Below are 11,594 nucleotides of genomic sequence, written 5' to 3'. Positions count from 1 at the left end.
TCAAAGGACATTCCCAGCACTATGTTATCATTGAGATTTGTTTAGTGTTTCAAAAAAGTAAACGTGAAAAACATGTGTTTTCACCGGTGAAAAACGAACATAGTACTAATGACATAATTACCATGTAGTGTACCGTAAACAGCTGAGTACAATTTTTTCTCGCAAAGTGCACTATCTGTCAACGAGTTTTTGTAGTAGTAATATACACAAACTCAGAGTTGCACTAATCACTGATTTTGACAGATAGTGCACTCAATATTTTGTTGTTGGGCAATTGCCACTACATGAAAATGAATATATCTTGAATACAGCCATCAGGCACGGCGAGGCAATTAAAGCAATCTCATTTGTACAACAATCACAATCATATGGTGCAATCCGGCATTTTGCCATCAAGCTGTTCGACGCACAAAGAAATTTGTGTACGTGTGCGTACATGAACAGAGAATATGCGAGAAAGAAAATGACAACAAAGAGAAAGCAAACAAAAATCTTACATCTTAATACCGTCAAACCTGGCCGGCTTTTAACAGCTGTTCGCGTGAGACCACCTATTTCTATCCGCCTTGACGCCACACATAAAAAATATACGGTAAATTGCGTATACCAATTATATACGCTAGTAACGCATTTAAACGTACGTTACGACGGCATCACTAATTAGATATGTTTTCATGCTCTATGTGATGTCCCCATTCGAATCCACTATACAAGTTTAAGTTTTTATCCAAATTAAAGGTAAGCAGAGTTTAATATATATCTATAGTTTTAATTAGTGGTTTCATCCTAGTTAAAATAGTTTAAAATGTTATCAAGTCTTCCATCTATTGAGAGTAGAGAGCGAGAAGAGAAAGCGTACGCATACAACAATCAAAACAAAAAAGAGTGGAGAAGTCCAAGTCCCAAATAATTTATAATAAACGTTTCGTGGCGGCGGCGTATTTTGCGGTCTTTCTCAATGTGGTGCTGAATATGAGTTTTAATTTTCCATTCTTTTGCCATTTCAGGTTGATAGACCAAATATTGCACCACAAACTCGCAGTGTAAACGGAACAAACAAAACATTTCATCGAAAGTGCATAAACAAAAGTGTGCGCGTTTGTGTGCTAATATTGGTGTTAAAACAAACGACGACGGCGACTTTCAACAGTTTCTTCTATATTTCGCCCAGAACAGCGACAGCGGAGATAAACAACAAAAGCATATTTTTTTGAGTTAAATTCCAGGCCTTTTTCATCATGAAAATAACTGTTACCACTACAACGACCGATAAGGTATTCTTCCTCGATGTGGCCGAAGACTTGGAATTGGAGAATTTCAAAGCATTTTGTGAGGTTGAGTCCGATATTTCGGGCTCCCAAATGTTGGTTATCTTCAATGGCAAACCACTGATGGACAACAAGCAACCATTGAAATTTTTCGGCATTAAGGATGGCGATTGTGTGATCTTGCAGAAACGAAACGACCTTAGGCGTAGCCACGACACGGGCAATCGTCCACCTCCGGTTCGCATGGATTTGGGTAAGTGCCATGCATTGAAAAGATAATATCACTTTGAGAACAATGGTTTTAAGAATCAAAAAACAAAAATAAAAAACTTCATGAGTAATTGCTATGTGCGCCTGCATGTACATATGTACATCAGTATGTGTGTAAAGTAAATTTAATGCGTTGTATGGTGTGTAGGCGCTACAATTCACAATTCCTCCATGCTCTTCTTAAACACCTCAATTATTTATGTATATTTTTGTCATCATCCATTTAACTTGTTGTCTTGTTTGTTTGTCCAAATGAAATTCTTTTTCCTTGGCTTGCAAGATATAAAAATGATGAAAACAAGATGTTTTTGGACACAAGAACTAGGTCAATGATCCGATCCACAATACATGTAGTATTCTCTAGTATGATAAAAAATCATTATATTACAGTAATTGGCCGCAATGAAATTTCTAAAAATAAAAAATAAAAATAATTTTATTGGTTTGAGGGATTTTGAAATTTATACAGTTTGATTTTGGCTTCCAGGGGCTCAAGATATCAAACCGGGAGATCGGTTTCTATGGGAGCTATATACGGTTAGAGACCGATTTGGACCGTACTTGGCACTGTTGTTGGAAGTCATTACTAAACGCTATGTTTAGTAATGACTTCCGGGCAAAAATTGCAGTTTCCAGGGGCCCATGAAATCAAATCGGGACATCGGTTTATATGGGAGCTATATCCAAATCTGAACTGATATGCCCCCTTTTACAAACTCCAACGATCTACATCAATAGTAAGTGTCTGGGCAAAATTTCAAGCGCCTAGCTTTACGCGTTCTACCGCTATCGTGATTTCGACAGATGGACGGACGGACATGGCTATATCTACTCAGAATGTCGAGACGATCCAGAATATATATATATATATATTTTTTTTTTTATGGGGTCGCAGATCAATATTTCGAGGTGTTACAAACGAAATGACTAGATTAGTATACCCCCACCCTATGGTGGTGAGTATAAAAATTTATCTCAAAGACCTACCAGAAAAATCCCACAACTTTGAAGTTTGAAGTCATGGTTTATGGGTAAAGAATTCTATCAGTAACACATCTGAAGATCCTAGGGATGATTCTCGACAGAAACTTCTGTAGCGACAACGCAGGCCATTGGAGTGAGTTATACGAAGTGGAGAAACCTACAGACCTGTTTGCAGCCTTAAGTAACATAACAGGCTGTCTACAGATGACAAACGTCGAACATCTACAGGAGGTGCCCAATATACTCAAATTTAAATAGTCAGCTTCCCTCTAAACAGTATCTCCTAAGCCGTCTTCAAACGGCTCTCCCAGGATTTGTTGGCCATTTCCGAGTGGGATAGAATGAACAGAGTAGACTTTAATGCACAGAAGACGCATTGCTGTTTCTTGTCTCACGCGCGATTCACTGACCTACTTCAATAGTCGATATCTATCGACGGTATAGATATTGAACAGTCAGATACTCTTGATGTTCTGGGCATCTGTTCTTGATGATCTGGGCATGAAAATACAATGTGATTTCCGTTGGTCAAAACACGTGTTCAAAGTGTCGAAAGAAGCATTCAAGTGTTTGGGCTTTCTTAAGCGGTGCAAGTAATATTTCACCTCTTCTGATCTTCTCAATATCTATACTACCGGCATCAGGCCGAGGATGGAATATAACCCTCATGTATGGGCAGAAGCTCCAAAATCATCCTTGGAGCTACTTGACCGGATTCAACGTAAAGCGATGGTTGTTGTAGTTGTAGTAGCAGTGTGTGGTACACTGAGGCGGCAGCCCTTGCCGATGAAGGAATTCATCGGGTCAATCCGGTACATAAAACCGGCTGCCATGGGATTGTAAAGCGATGGTGTTTGTTGGAGACAGTAGGGTATGCAACTCTATTGCTTCCACATCGTCGGAATGTGTGAAGCGTTGTATTGCTCTATCGTTATTTTCATGGCGCGTGTTCCAGGGATATTCCTAATTGCCACTGCATATATAGGGGACATCCCCTGTGGGTTAGTTACGGGGAAAAAAAAGATAAGTATCCTCTGTTCCCTAATGGAATCTTCATGGGAAATTTAGTAGTAGTATGCCTTTAAATGTTTAGACTTTTGCTATTCATGTTCTCCCAAACCAAAGCTAAGGACTTTTGGCGAATGATTTTCTATTCTTTATGATAAAAAGTTTATTTTTAACCAAGCAAAAAACAAACCCTATATGAAACATACATCAGTTCAATGTCAAGTTCATGAATTTCGGTATATAGATCAACAACACAAAAACCTTGACCATGCTTTATAAAAACTCAGCAATTATTGCTGCAAGGGATGTAGTATGTATTGTTTTTTGCTTACTCATAACATTTGTTTACAAATATCAAACTCAAAAAATTTTTATTCTTATTGATACACGTGGGATGATGCAATTATTCGCCTTTTTTTATTATAATTTATTTCCATTTCTTATGATTCCAGATGAGGCTGCCATACGTGATTTAGATTTCAGCAATATAAATATACCCAGCACTAGCACAGGCAACACTTCAGCTGTAACCGGTTTACCGGGAGGCAGCATGTTTTCACTGCCCTCAGCAAGTGGGTCGATTAACTACAACGATTCCGATGAGTTCAATGTCAACTATGATGATGATCCAGCCACGGTGCGTAATATGTTCCTTGAAAATCCCGAATCCATGGCTTTGTTAAAACAAAATAATCCGCGTTTGGCTGATGCCTTGCTTTCGGGTAATCTAGACACTTTCAAGACAATTTTGAAAGAACAAATTGATGCCCGCAAAGAACGTAATGCGCAGCGTTTGCGCATGTTAAATGCGGATCCCTTCGATGCAGAGGCCCAACGTATGATTGAAGAGGAAATTAAACAGAAAAACATACAGGAAAATATGGCTGCAGCTTTGGAATTTAATCCGGAAATTTTTGGAACAGTTATAATGCTGTAAGTTTTGGCAAAAAATACAGCAAGACAAAAATAATAAAAATTAGAACCATACAAGTTAGAGTAAGAACAATTTGCTGCAAGGGTATACATATTGGTTAAACAAACATCAAATGGAGGTTAGCTTAGTTTTTGTGGCAGTGCAATTAGACTTTAGTCAATGTGCTACCACAGAATCAAGAAAACAAAAATAGCTACTAGTACCCACAGTTGTACAATAGATCAAATGGAAAAAGCCATTTCAAATCCCCAGCTTTGGCTTTTAAAAATTCTCAAAACACTATTTCTTGCAAATCTTACACTTGATCTTGGAATTTCCTCAAAAAAATAGAAACTTCATTGAAATATGCCACAAGAAAATCCTTCGTTTATCAAATTTCTTTGTTATTGGATAGTTAAACCCCAGCTGAAGGTTTCTCAGTTAAAAGCTTTTTTCTTTTCAGTTACATTAATTGCAAAGTAAATGGCGTCCCTGTAAAGGCGTTCGTGGATTCTGGTGCACAAACCACGATAATGAGTTCAGCATGTGCAAAACGTTGCAATGTCACACATTTAATTGATACAAGGTAAGCAATGAGGATCACAAGTATTGCTGGAATACTCTGGACATTTTTTCATGTTCTTTCTTTTTATCTTTCATTGTTGTCTTAGATGGAGTGGGATTGCCAAAGGCGTCGGCACACAAAGAATTATTGGCCGAATTCACATGGTTCAGCTGCAGATTGAAAAAGACTATTTAGCTTCGAGTTTTTCAGTGTTGGAACAGCAACCTATGGATATGTTGCTGGGTTTGGATATGCTCAAACGGCATCAGGTAAATCAAATTATTAAATGAGTACAAAGGCAAAAGTCGGACGGAGCCGACTGTATGAGACCCTACACCTATTTTCAGATAATTTGAGAACATGGGCATCAAATATAACATCTTGTGCAAAATTTATTAAAGATCGGCGTAGAATTATGTATATTATAGTCATTATAGCATTTGTATGTCGGATGAAATATTTATTTATGGGAACTATATCTAAATCTGATGCTATTTTGATAAAATTTTGGTGAAGATCGAAAAAAATGGTGGCAACAATTGCCATAATAGCCTCTGTCGGATGAAATATATGGGAGCTATATCTAAATCTGAACCATTTTTTTCCAGAATCAATGCGATTCGTCTTTCTGGGCTGGGCCGAATCTTATATACCCTCCACCTTGGATCGCATTTATCCAATTCTTTGAATGAATTTTTCAAATGAGCTATATCAAGCTATTGACCGATATGGACCGTAGTTGTCATGACTGTTACAAGTCATAGAAAAATACCACCACCAAAATTTCAGTCAAATTGGGAGATCGGTTTATATGGCAGCTATATCTTGTTTTGGATTGATGTAGAAAATACTTAGCACAGTTGTTGAAAGTCTTCTAGAGGCCCAAGAAGTCAAATCGGATGATCTGCTATATGGCGGCTACAAAAGTTTTTGGATTGATTTAGACCATACACGGCACAGCTGTTGGAAGTCTTACAAAAACGAAAAGTGACAAATTTCAAGCAAATTGTATAAGAATTGCGCCTTCTAGAGGCTCAAGAAGTCCAATCGGATAACCTTGTGACGTTTACGTAAGTTTCTGGATTTAGACCACACTTTGCAGCTTAATTGGATAAGAATTGCGCCTTCTAGAAGCTCAAGAAGTCAAGACCCTTGATCGGTTTATATGGCAGCTAAATCAGATTATGAATCGATTTGAATCATATTTGACACAATTGTTGGAAGTCATAATAAAACACCACATGCAAAATTTCAGCCAAATCGGATAAGCTCAAGACCCAAGGTCGGTTTGAATGGCAGCTATATCAAAACATGGACATATTTGGGCATTTTACAATCCCAACCGACCTACACAAATTAGCGAGCTTTCGGCAGACAGACGGAAAGACGGACATCACTAGATCGACCTAAAATGTCATGGCAATGTACTATATGGGGTTTTAGACGAATATTTCAAGCTGTTACAAACGGAATGACAAAATTAGTTCATCCCCATCCTGCGTCAATATCACGTCTTATCGTATCGAGCATCTTAAGCACTCAGTATTTAAGCAACAGCCGCTTTAATTGGAACGGTAGACTAGCTCGTTTCGCCGGACATAGGACATACATAGGTAATTGGAGTGTTACATGTAGGGCAGATGCTATGGATAGTATCTTCTAACATCAAAAAATGCGAGTTCAATAGTTCTAGTCTTCCTAGGCAGGTATTTCTCGTCATCGACAATGTTTGAATTGATTACAGCAACCTGGTGGCGATTTTGCTTTGTTTGAGGTGGACGTGGTTGGATATGCCAGGTGTCGACCAATTGCATTCTTAACGCATTTTGTATCACTGGTCGAGATACCGACTAGAAATTTTTGTGGTTTTTCATAAAAATAAAAAAAAAAAAAATTAGAAATATTTGCTTGGCCGAACTCAGAATAGCCTTCCAAGTTTCGAGATCGGTGGGAGACCGGGCTTTAAGTCGCCTTCGTTTGCGTGTACCACCTTATTTGCCGTCAAAATACTTCTTTGCTGGGGCTTCTTCATCAATTCTGACAACATGGCCTAGCTAACGCAGCCGTTGTATACAGCTCATACATGCAGCTCATATGAGCCACGAGCTGTATGAGGTTCCGATCATCGGGTATGCGTTCTTCTAGCCAGATTGCGCAGATAAGCTGAAGCATATCCCTCTTCAGCTTGTCGCCTCCAGTTCTAAATAGTTAAGCAATCCTCATAGCCTACCCCATTATTTGCAAACATTGCTGTTATCTCTCAACAAGTCTAGATCACACATGACCTAAAGCCAGAGTTGCCAGACCGTCCATGTATATCGTAACCGTCCAACTACATCTGTCTAGAAATCTATATGATTTTCTTACTTCTAGGAACTCAGTTATGAGTCTTGCTCCAATTCTCCACTTCGCTTCAGAGATAAATAGCGCTCAGGTGTTTTGCAACTTCTCCATCAATATGCGGAGGCTCACTCCTTCCTGAGACACGAAGTCAGACTAGACAAAAGAGTATCTACGTTTCGTGTTGGGCGTGGGTTCAATAGAAGCTTTGTACATATCCCGCTGTTGATTTCCTGGTTCACCCCCTATATCGCTGGCATATCAGCCTTTTCGTTTTATAGAATATCAGGAACACAGCATCACGTCAGATTTTGATGCCCTTGTAGGCGATTAAGAACCTTTCTGTCCACTATGCCTCTTTCTGATTGAGCGCTTGTAGGTCAATCAATGTGTTTGAACCCTCTCAAGCGGTTCCAGCTGGAGTAGTTTAAAAGGGTTTCACTCTGGCATATGGCATAGCTGCCGAAGGGCAATAAAACGATAGGAGGTAAAAGATTGGGTTGTTAATTTTAAGATTAAAGATTTTGTAAGTAGCACGGATTTCCTAACTGAGATTTTCAAACCTACTAAGATTGTAATTACATTTATCCATTGCTTGTATTTAAGAAGGTGGTACTAACCTTGTTTTTTATTCCTCCGTATACTGTATTAATTTTTTTTTTTTGCTTTTTTCACAAATTATAAAAATCTCCTCTTGCAGTGCAATATCGACTTACAGCGCGATGTACTGCGCATTGGTACAACCGGTACGGAAACCCCATTCTTGCCCGAAAGTGAATTACCCGATTGTGCCCGCCTATCCGGCAACGCCGACGAAGAACTGAAAGTTATGGAACAATCGGCCAATGACTCCGAAGCTAAGGCCATCCAAGATGCCATCGAACAAAGTAAACGGGAGGCTGGTGGTGGTGTTGGCGGAGGTAAATGAAACAAACACAACACTGCCTTAATAACAACAACACTATGTATACAAGTGTTTGTGTGTGTGTGTGTGTGTTTATGAGACTGTGTAAATCTATTTTCTTTTCTTCAAATCCAGCCTGCCCTGCCGCCTCAACATCCTCCGCAAGTTCAGCAATTTCTGCCGGTGATAATTTCAACGAAACGGATATAGCCGATCTCATTAAAATGGGTTTTACACGAGAGGACGTAGTACATGAATTACGTCGCTGTAATGGTGACAAAACCCAAGCTATGGCGGGGCTCTTGGCAAAATCTTTAAAATTTTAGAAGGAGCGCACCTTAGCAAACCTCATCCCTAAAACACATACTCACACTTGGTCGAAGTTATATATATAGCACGCTGGACGCGAAAAAATCAGGAAAATGGAACCTTTTTGGCGGTTTTTTTTATATAAAGTTAAATTCCAATTTTTTTAAATGTATTTTGGCCTATGGCCTTTTAAACTCGAAAAGATAGTAATAAAACGTTTTTTTAATGGATAAATGATTTAACTTGGCTTGTTTGTATACTAAGAAAAAAAATTGTTTACTCAATTTGGAATACTTTTTGACTTCTTTCCTCTTTTATTTTGATAAATGTACAAAAGAAAAGCAAGATCATGTTGCATGAATGTCTTGTATAAAATCTATGGAAACTGTATACAAAGTAAAAATAAAAGCGTTTGCGCCACCAATAAGAAACTTTAATGAGAGTTGGCAATTGCTGAATTCTAATGAAACAATTGTCTTATTTTTGCTACAAAAACGGCGGTGTCCACAAAATCTATTCATCATCTTCATCGTCTTCCTCATCATCGTCTTCGTCATTGCTTTTGACTGAGCGGCCAGCTTTGTTGTTAATGGACTCCTTTTCTGGATCGAAAGACATGCCCTCTTGGTCATCTTCTTCCTCCTCATCATCGTCACCGCCCACTTCAGCATTTTCAGCTTCGGCCTTTTGCAAGCGGCGAGCCAGTTCAGCCTCATCAATGGCAGTTACCAGTTTGGGTGGCATAATAACCTTGAATTCACCTCCACTTTCATGGATTTTGTCCTTAATGGCATCGATAGCTTGTTCAAGAATTTTCAAACCTTCGGCCTTCTTAGTGGTTGAGGTGGTCATCACATAACTACGAAAATAAGACATATAAATAAATAAAAAATCCTTTGAAAACTGAATGCAAAGCTTACAGTGGCGGCGCAATCAAATTAATGCGGATGGGCAATTCCTCGTTGCTTAATTCCAGACCTTTGTTCAAGGCAGCCTTTACGGCATCAATGCCCTCATAACCATAGCAGGAACACTCAATGTCCGAGCGTATTTTCACTGTGGGCGACACCAATTTACGTTTCACATTAATCAGCAGGATTTCTTTTGTGTGTTGGTCCAAGTCACACTCATCAAATACTGTCGGATCTTGCACCGATTGTTTGAAAATGTCATAGGCGGCAGATTTGCTGTTGTATTTCTTTTCGAAATGCCAAGCTGTCTTTTGGTACAACTCTTCCAACTGCTCACTGGACTCATAACCCAATAGATTGCCTACATGACGCAATAATAGATCGACGGCTTTGGCTTTGGAAAAACGCTCGGTACACTTTTCCACATCTTCCGGTGACACACGTCTTTTTGACAGATCAATATAACCTTTTTCTTTGTCCACACGTATGACTACGACCGGTTCGGTTTTGCCAACACGGATCAATTTGTTAATGGAACGAATACGACGTCTGGATAATTCAGAGAGTAAAATCATGCCCTCGATGTTGTTGTATTCCAGCAAATGCACATAGGCTCCCATTTCAGCAATCGAGAGGACATTGACCATGACGACATCTTCCACTTCGGGATATTTTGTACTATAAAATCGTGATGTTAACGCCATTTTTGCAAATGATCAAAGATTTTCTCCCAATTTCTGACGCAATTGCTGTTATTTTTTGGAATTTGCAGTCAAATTTCACTAAAATTAACCAAAACGTGTACAATTTACGGGGCGATTCCGATGAAAAAGAACAGTGCGATTAAAAGTGTCAAAATTTTTGACATTTCCTTTCCCATAGTTTAAATTGTTCATAATGGTAACTTTACACAACGAGTCTTATGCAAAGACACACAACACGTAAAGATACGGCATTTGAAAAAGTCGATTAGACATAATATTAAACTCATAGATGGCATTGTATTTATTGAGATGGAAGCACTATCGCATAATCTAGAAAAAGTACACATACATTAGCCCAGTTTTTGTGCGGAATTATTTAATCCATGAATATATATATTAAAGGGCTCACTGATGCAAAATTACAGTTTAATGTCCAATTTTAGAAAAATCGCTAAAAAAAGATTTGGTCCATTTTGACCAAAGGCATCCAAAAGGAGCAATTGATATACTGCATCTTTATATGTTGGATGTCTTATGCCGGATTCACTAATAGAAGGTTAGGTCACTTGCGAAAACATAAAATGGATAGGCCGATTGAAAATGTCATCAAATAGGAGAAAACTTAAACAAAAAATGAATGTAAAAAGAGACAAAATTTACACCCTAAATTCCGAATACTGTCAAAAATTAAAAAAAAAATTATGTCGGCTGATCGCTCGGCTTAACCTTATTCAGTAAATCCTGAGTTTTATGTGATTGAGCAAATGTGGCAACACTTTTATTCAAACAAAACATTAAATCATGTTTACACTAGAGCCCAAATTCAATTGATGTTAGATAATCTCCCAAACCCCTTGGCGAAACAATCAAAGGTGGTCTCAATTGTACAACAGCCACAAAACATATGGTGCAATCCGCGATGTTGTCATCAAGCTGATCGACGTTTTGCCAACACACACACAAAAATTTGTGTGAGTGTGTGTATGCGTACATGAGTACATAATATGCGAAAAGGAAGATAACAACAAAGAGAATGGAAACAAAAATCGGTCATCCTAATACCTGGCCGGCTGTTAGCAGCAATTCGTGTGAGACCACCTTTTTAAATCCACCTTGGCTTCGTACTTTAACATGGGCAGCACTGACACACATCCCCGCTTCGCTAATCGGGGATTGCATTTTTCTCCATATAAACTAAGCTAGAAAATCCGCTTAAGGGGTAAATAAAACACCCCTATTATCAAAGCATTAGTTTTCTTTCAATGAAGCCGAATAAATCACCAATGTCACACTGTAATACAAAGCAAATCGATAATTTCGCTTAGGATGTGACAATGCATTGCTCATGGGAACCAATAATGCATTAGAGCTGTGTATCGGCCTTTATTTACATTTGCAAAAGTATTTTATAATTGTAT

At 38.5% G+C, this 11,594-nt stretch overlaps 2 protein-coding genes across 3 annotated transcripts; one reads left to right on the top strand and one right to left on the bottom strand.

Moving 5' to 3' along the window:
* The first annotated feature begins 302 nt into the window (after nucleotides 1-302).
* Nucleotides 303-8,803, top strand: LOC106085763 (protein DDI1 homolog 2). Of its 2 annotated transcripts, XM_013250168.2 has the most exons (8): nucleotides 303-738; nucleotides 791-855; nucleotides 1,008-1,521; nucleotides 3,983-4,463; nucleotides 4,907-5,029; nucleotides 5,115-5,277; nucleotides 8,049-8,268; nucleotides 8,388-8,803. In XM_013250168.2, the coding sequence occupies exons 3-8, from the start codon at nucleotides 1,239-1,241 to the stop codon at nucleotides 8,576-8,578; spliced, it is 1,461 nt and encodes a 486-aa protein (XP_013105622.1). In that variant the 5' UTR covers nucleotides 303-738; nucleotides 791-855; nucleotides 1,008-1,238; the 3' UTR covers nucleotides 8,579-8,803. The 2 variants fall into 2 exon arrangements, with proteins under 2 accessions (XP_013105622.1, XP_013105621.1); XM_013250167.2 differs by lacking the exon at nucleotides 791-855.
* A 49-nt stretch (nucleotides 8,804-8,852) lies between these two features.
* Nucleotides 8,853-10,319, bottom strand: LOC106085764 (eukaryotic translation initiation factor 2 subunit 1). The gene is made up of 2 exons (XM_013250170.2): nucleotides 9,482-10,319; nucleotides 8,853-9,420 (listed from the first exon to the last, which is right to left on the bottom strand). Exons 1-2 carry the CDS (start codon nucleotides 10,174-10,176, stop codon nucleotides 9,075-9,077), a joined length of 1,041 nt encoding a protein of 346 aa, XP_013105624.2. The 5' UTR covers nucleotides 10,177-10,319; the 3' UTR covers nucleotides 8,853-9,074.
* Nucleotides 10,320-11,594: the final 1,275 nt, after the last annotated feature.

The sequence above is a fragment of the Stomoxys calcitrans genome, chromosome 4 (genome assembly GCF_963082655.1).
Source record: "Stomoxys calcitrans chromosome 4, idStoCalc2.1, whole genome shotgun sequence".
NCBI classification, from domain to species: domain Eukaryota; kingdom Metazoa; phylum Arthropoda; class Insecta; order Diptera; family Muscidae; genus Stomoxys; species Stomoxys calcitrans.
Note: the sequence above shows the minus strand (reverse complement) of the source record. Positions and strands in the feature narration are given on the sequence as shown.

Coding starts and splice junctions, on each gene's coding strand:
- LOC106085764 (XM_013250170.2), bottom strand. CDS start 10,176: ATGGCGTTAACATCACGATTTTATAGTACAAAATATCCCGAAGTGGAA. Junction 9,421..9,481: donor AATTTGATTGCGCCGCCACT/GTAAGCTTTGCA, acceptor TTATTTTCGTAG/TTATGTGATGACCACCTCAA.
- LOC106085763 (XM_013250167.2), top strand. CDS start 1,239: ATGAAAATAACTGTTACCACTACAACGACCGATAAGGTATTCTTCCTC. Junction 4,464..4,906: donor TTTGGAACAGTTATAATGCT/GTAAGTTTTGGC, acceptor TTTTCTTTTCAG/TTACATTAATTGCAAAGTAA. Junction 5,030..5,114: donor ACACATTTAATTGATACAAG/GTAAGCAATGAG, acceptor TTGTTGTCTTAG/ATGGAGTGGGATTGCCAAAG.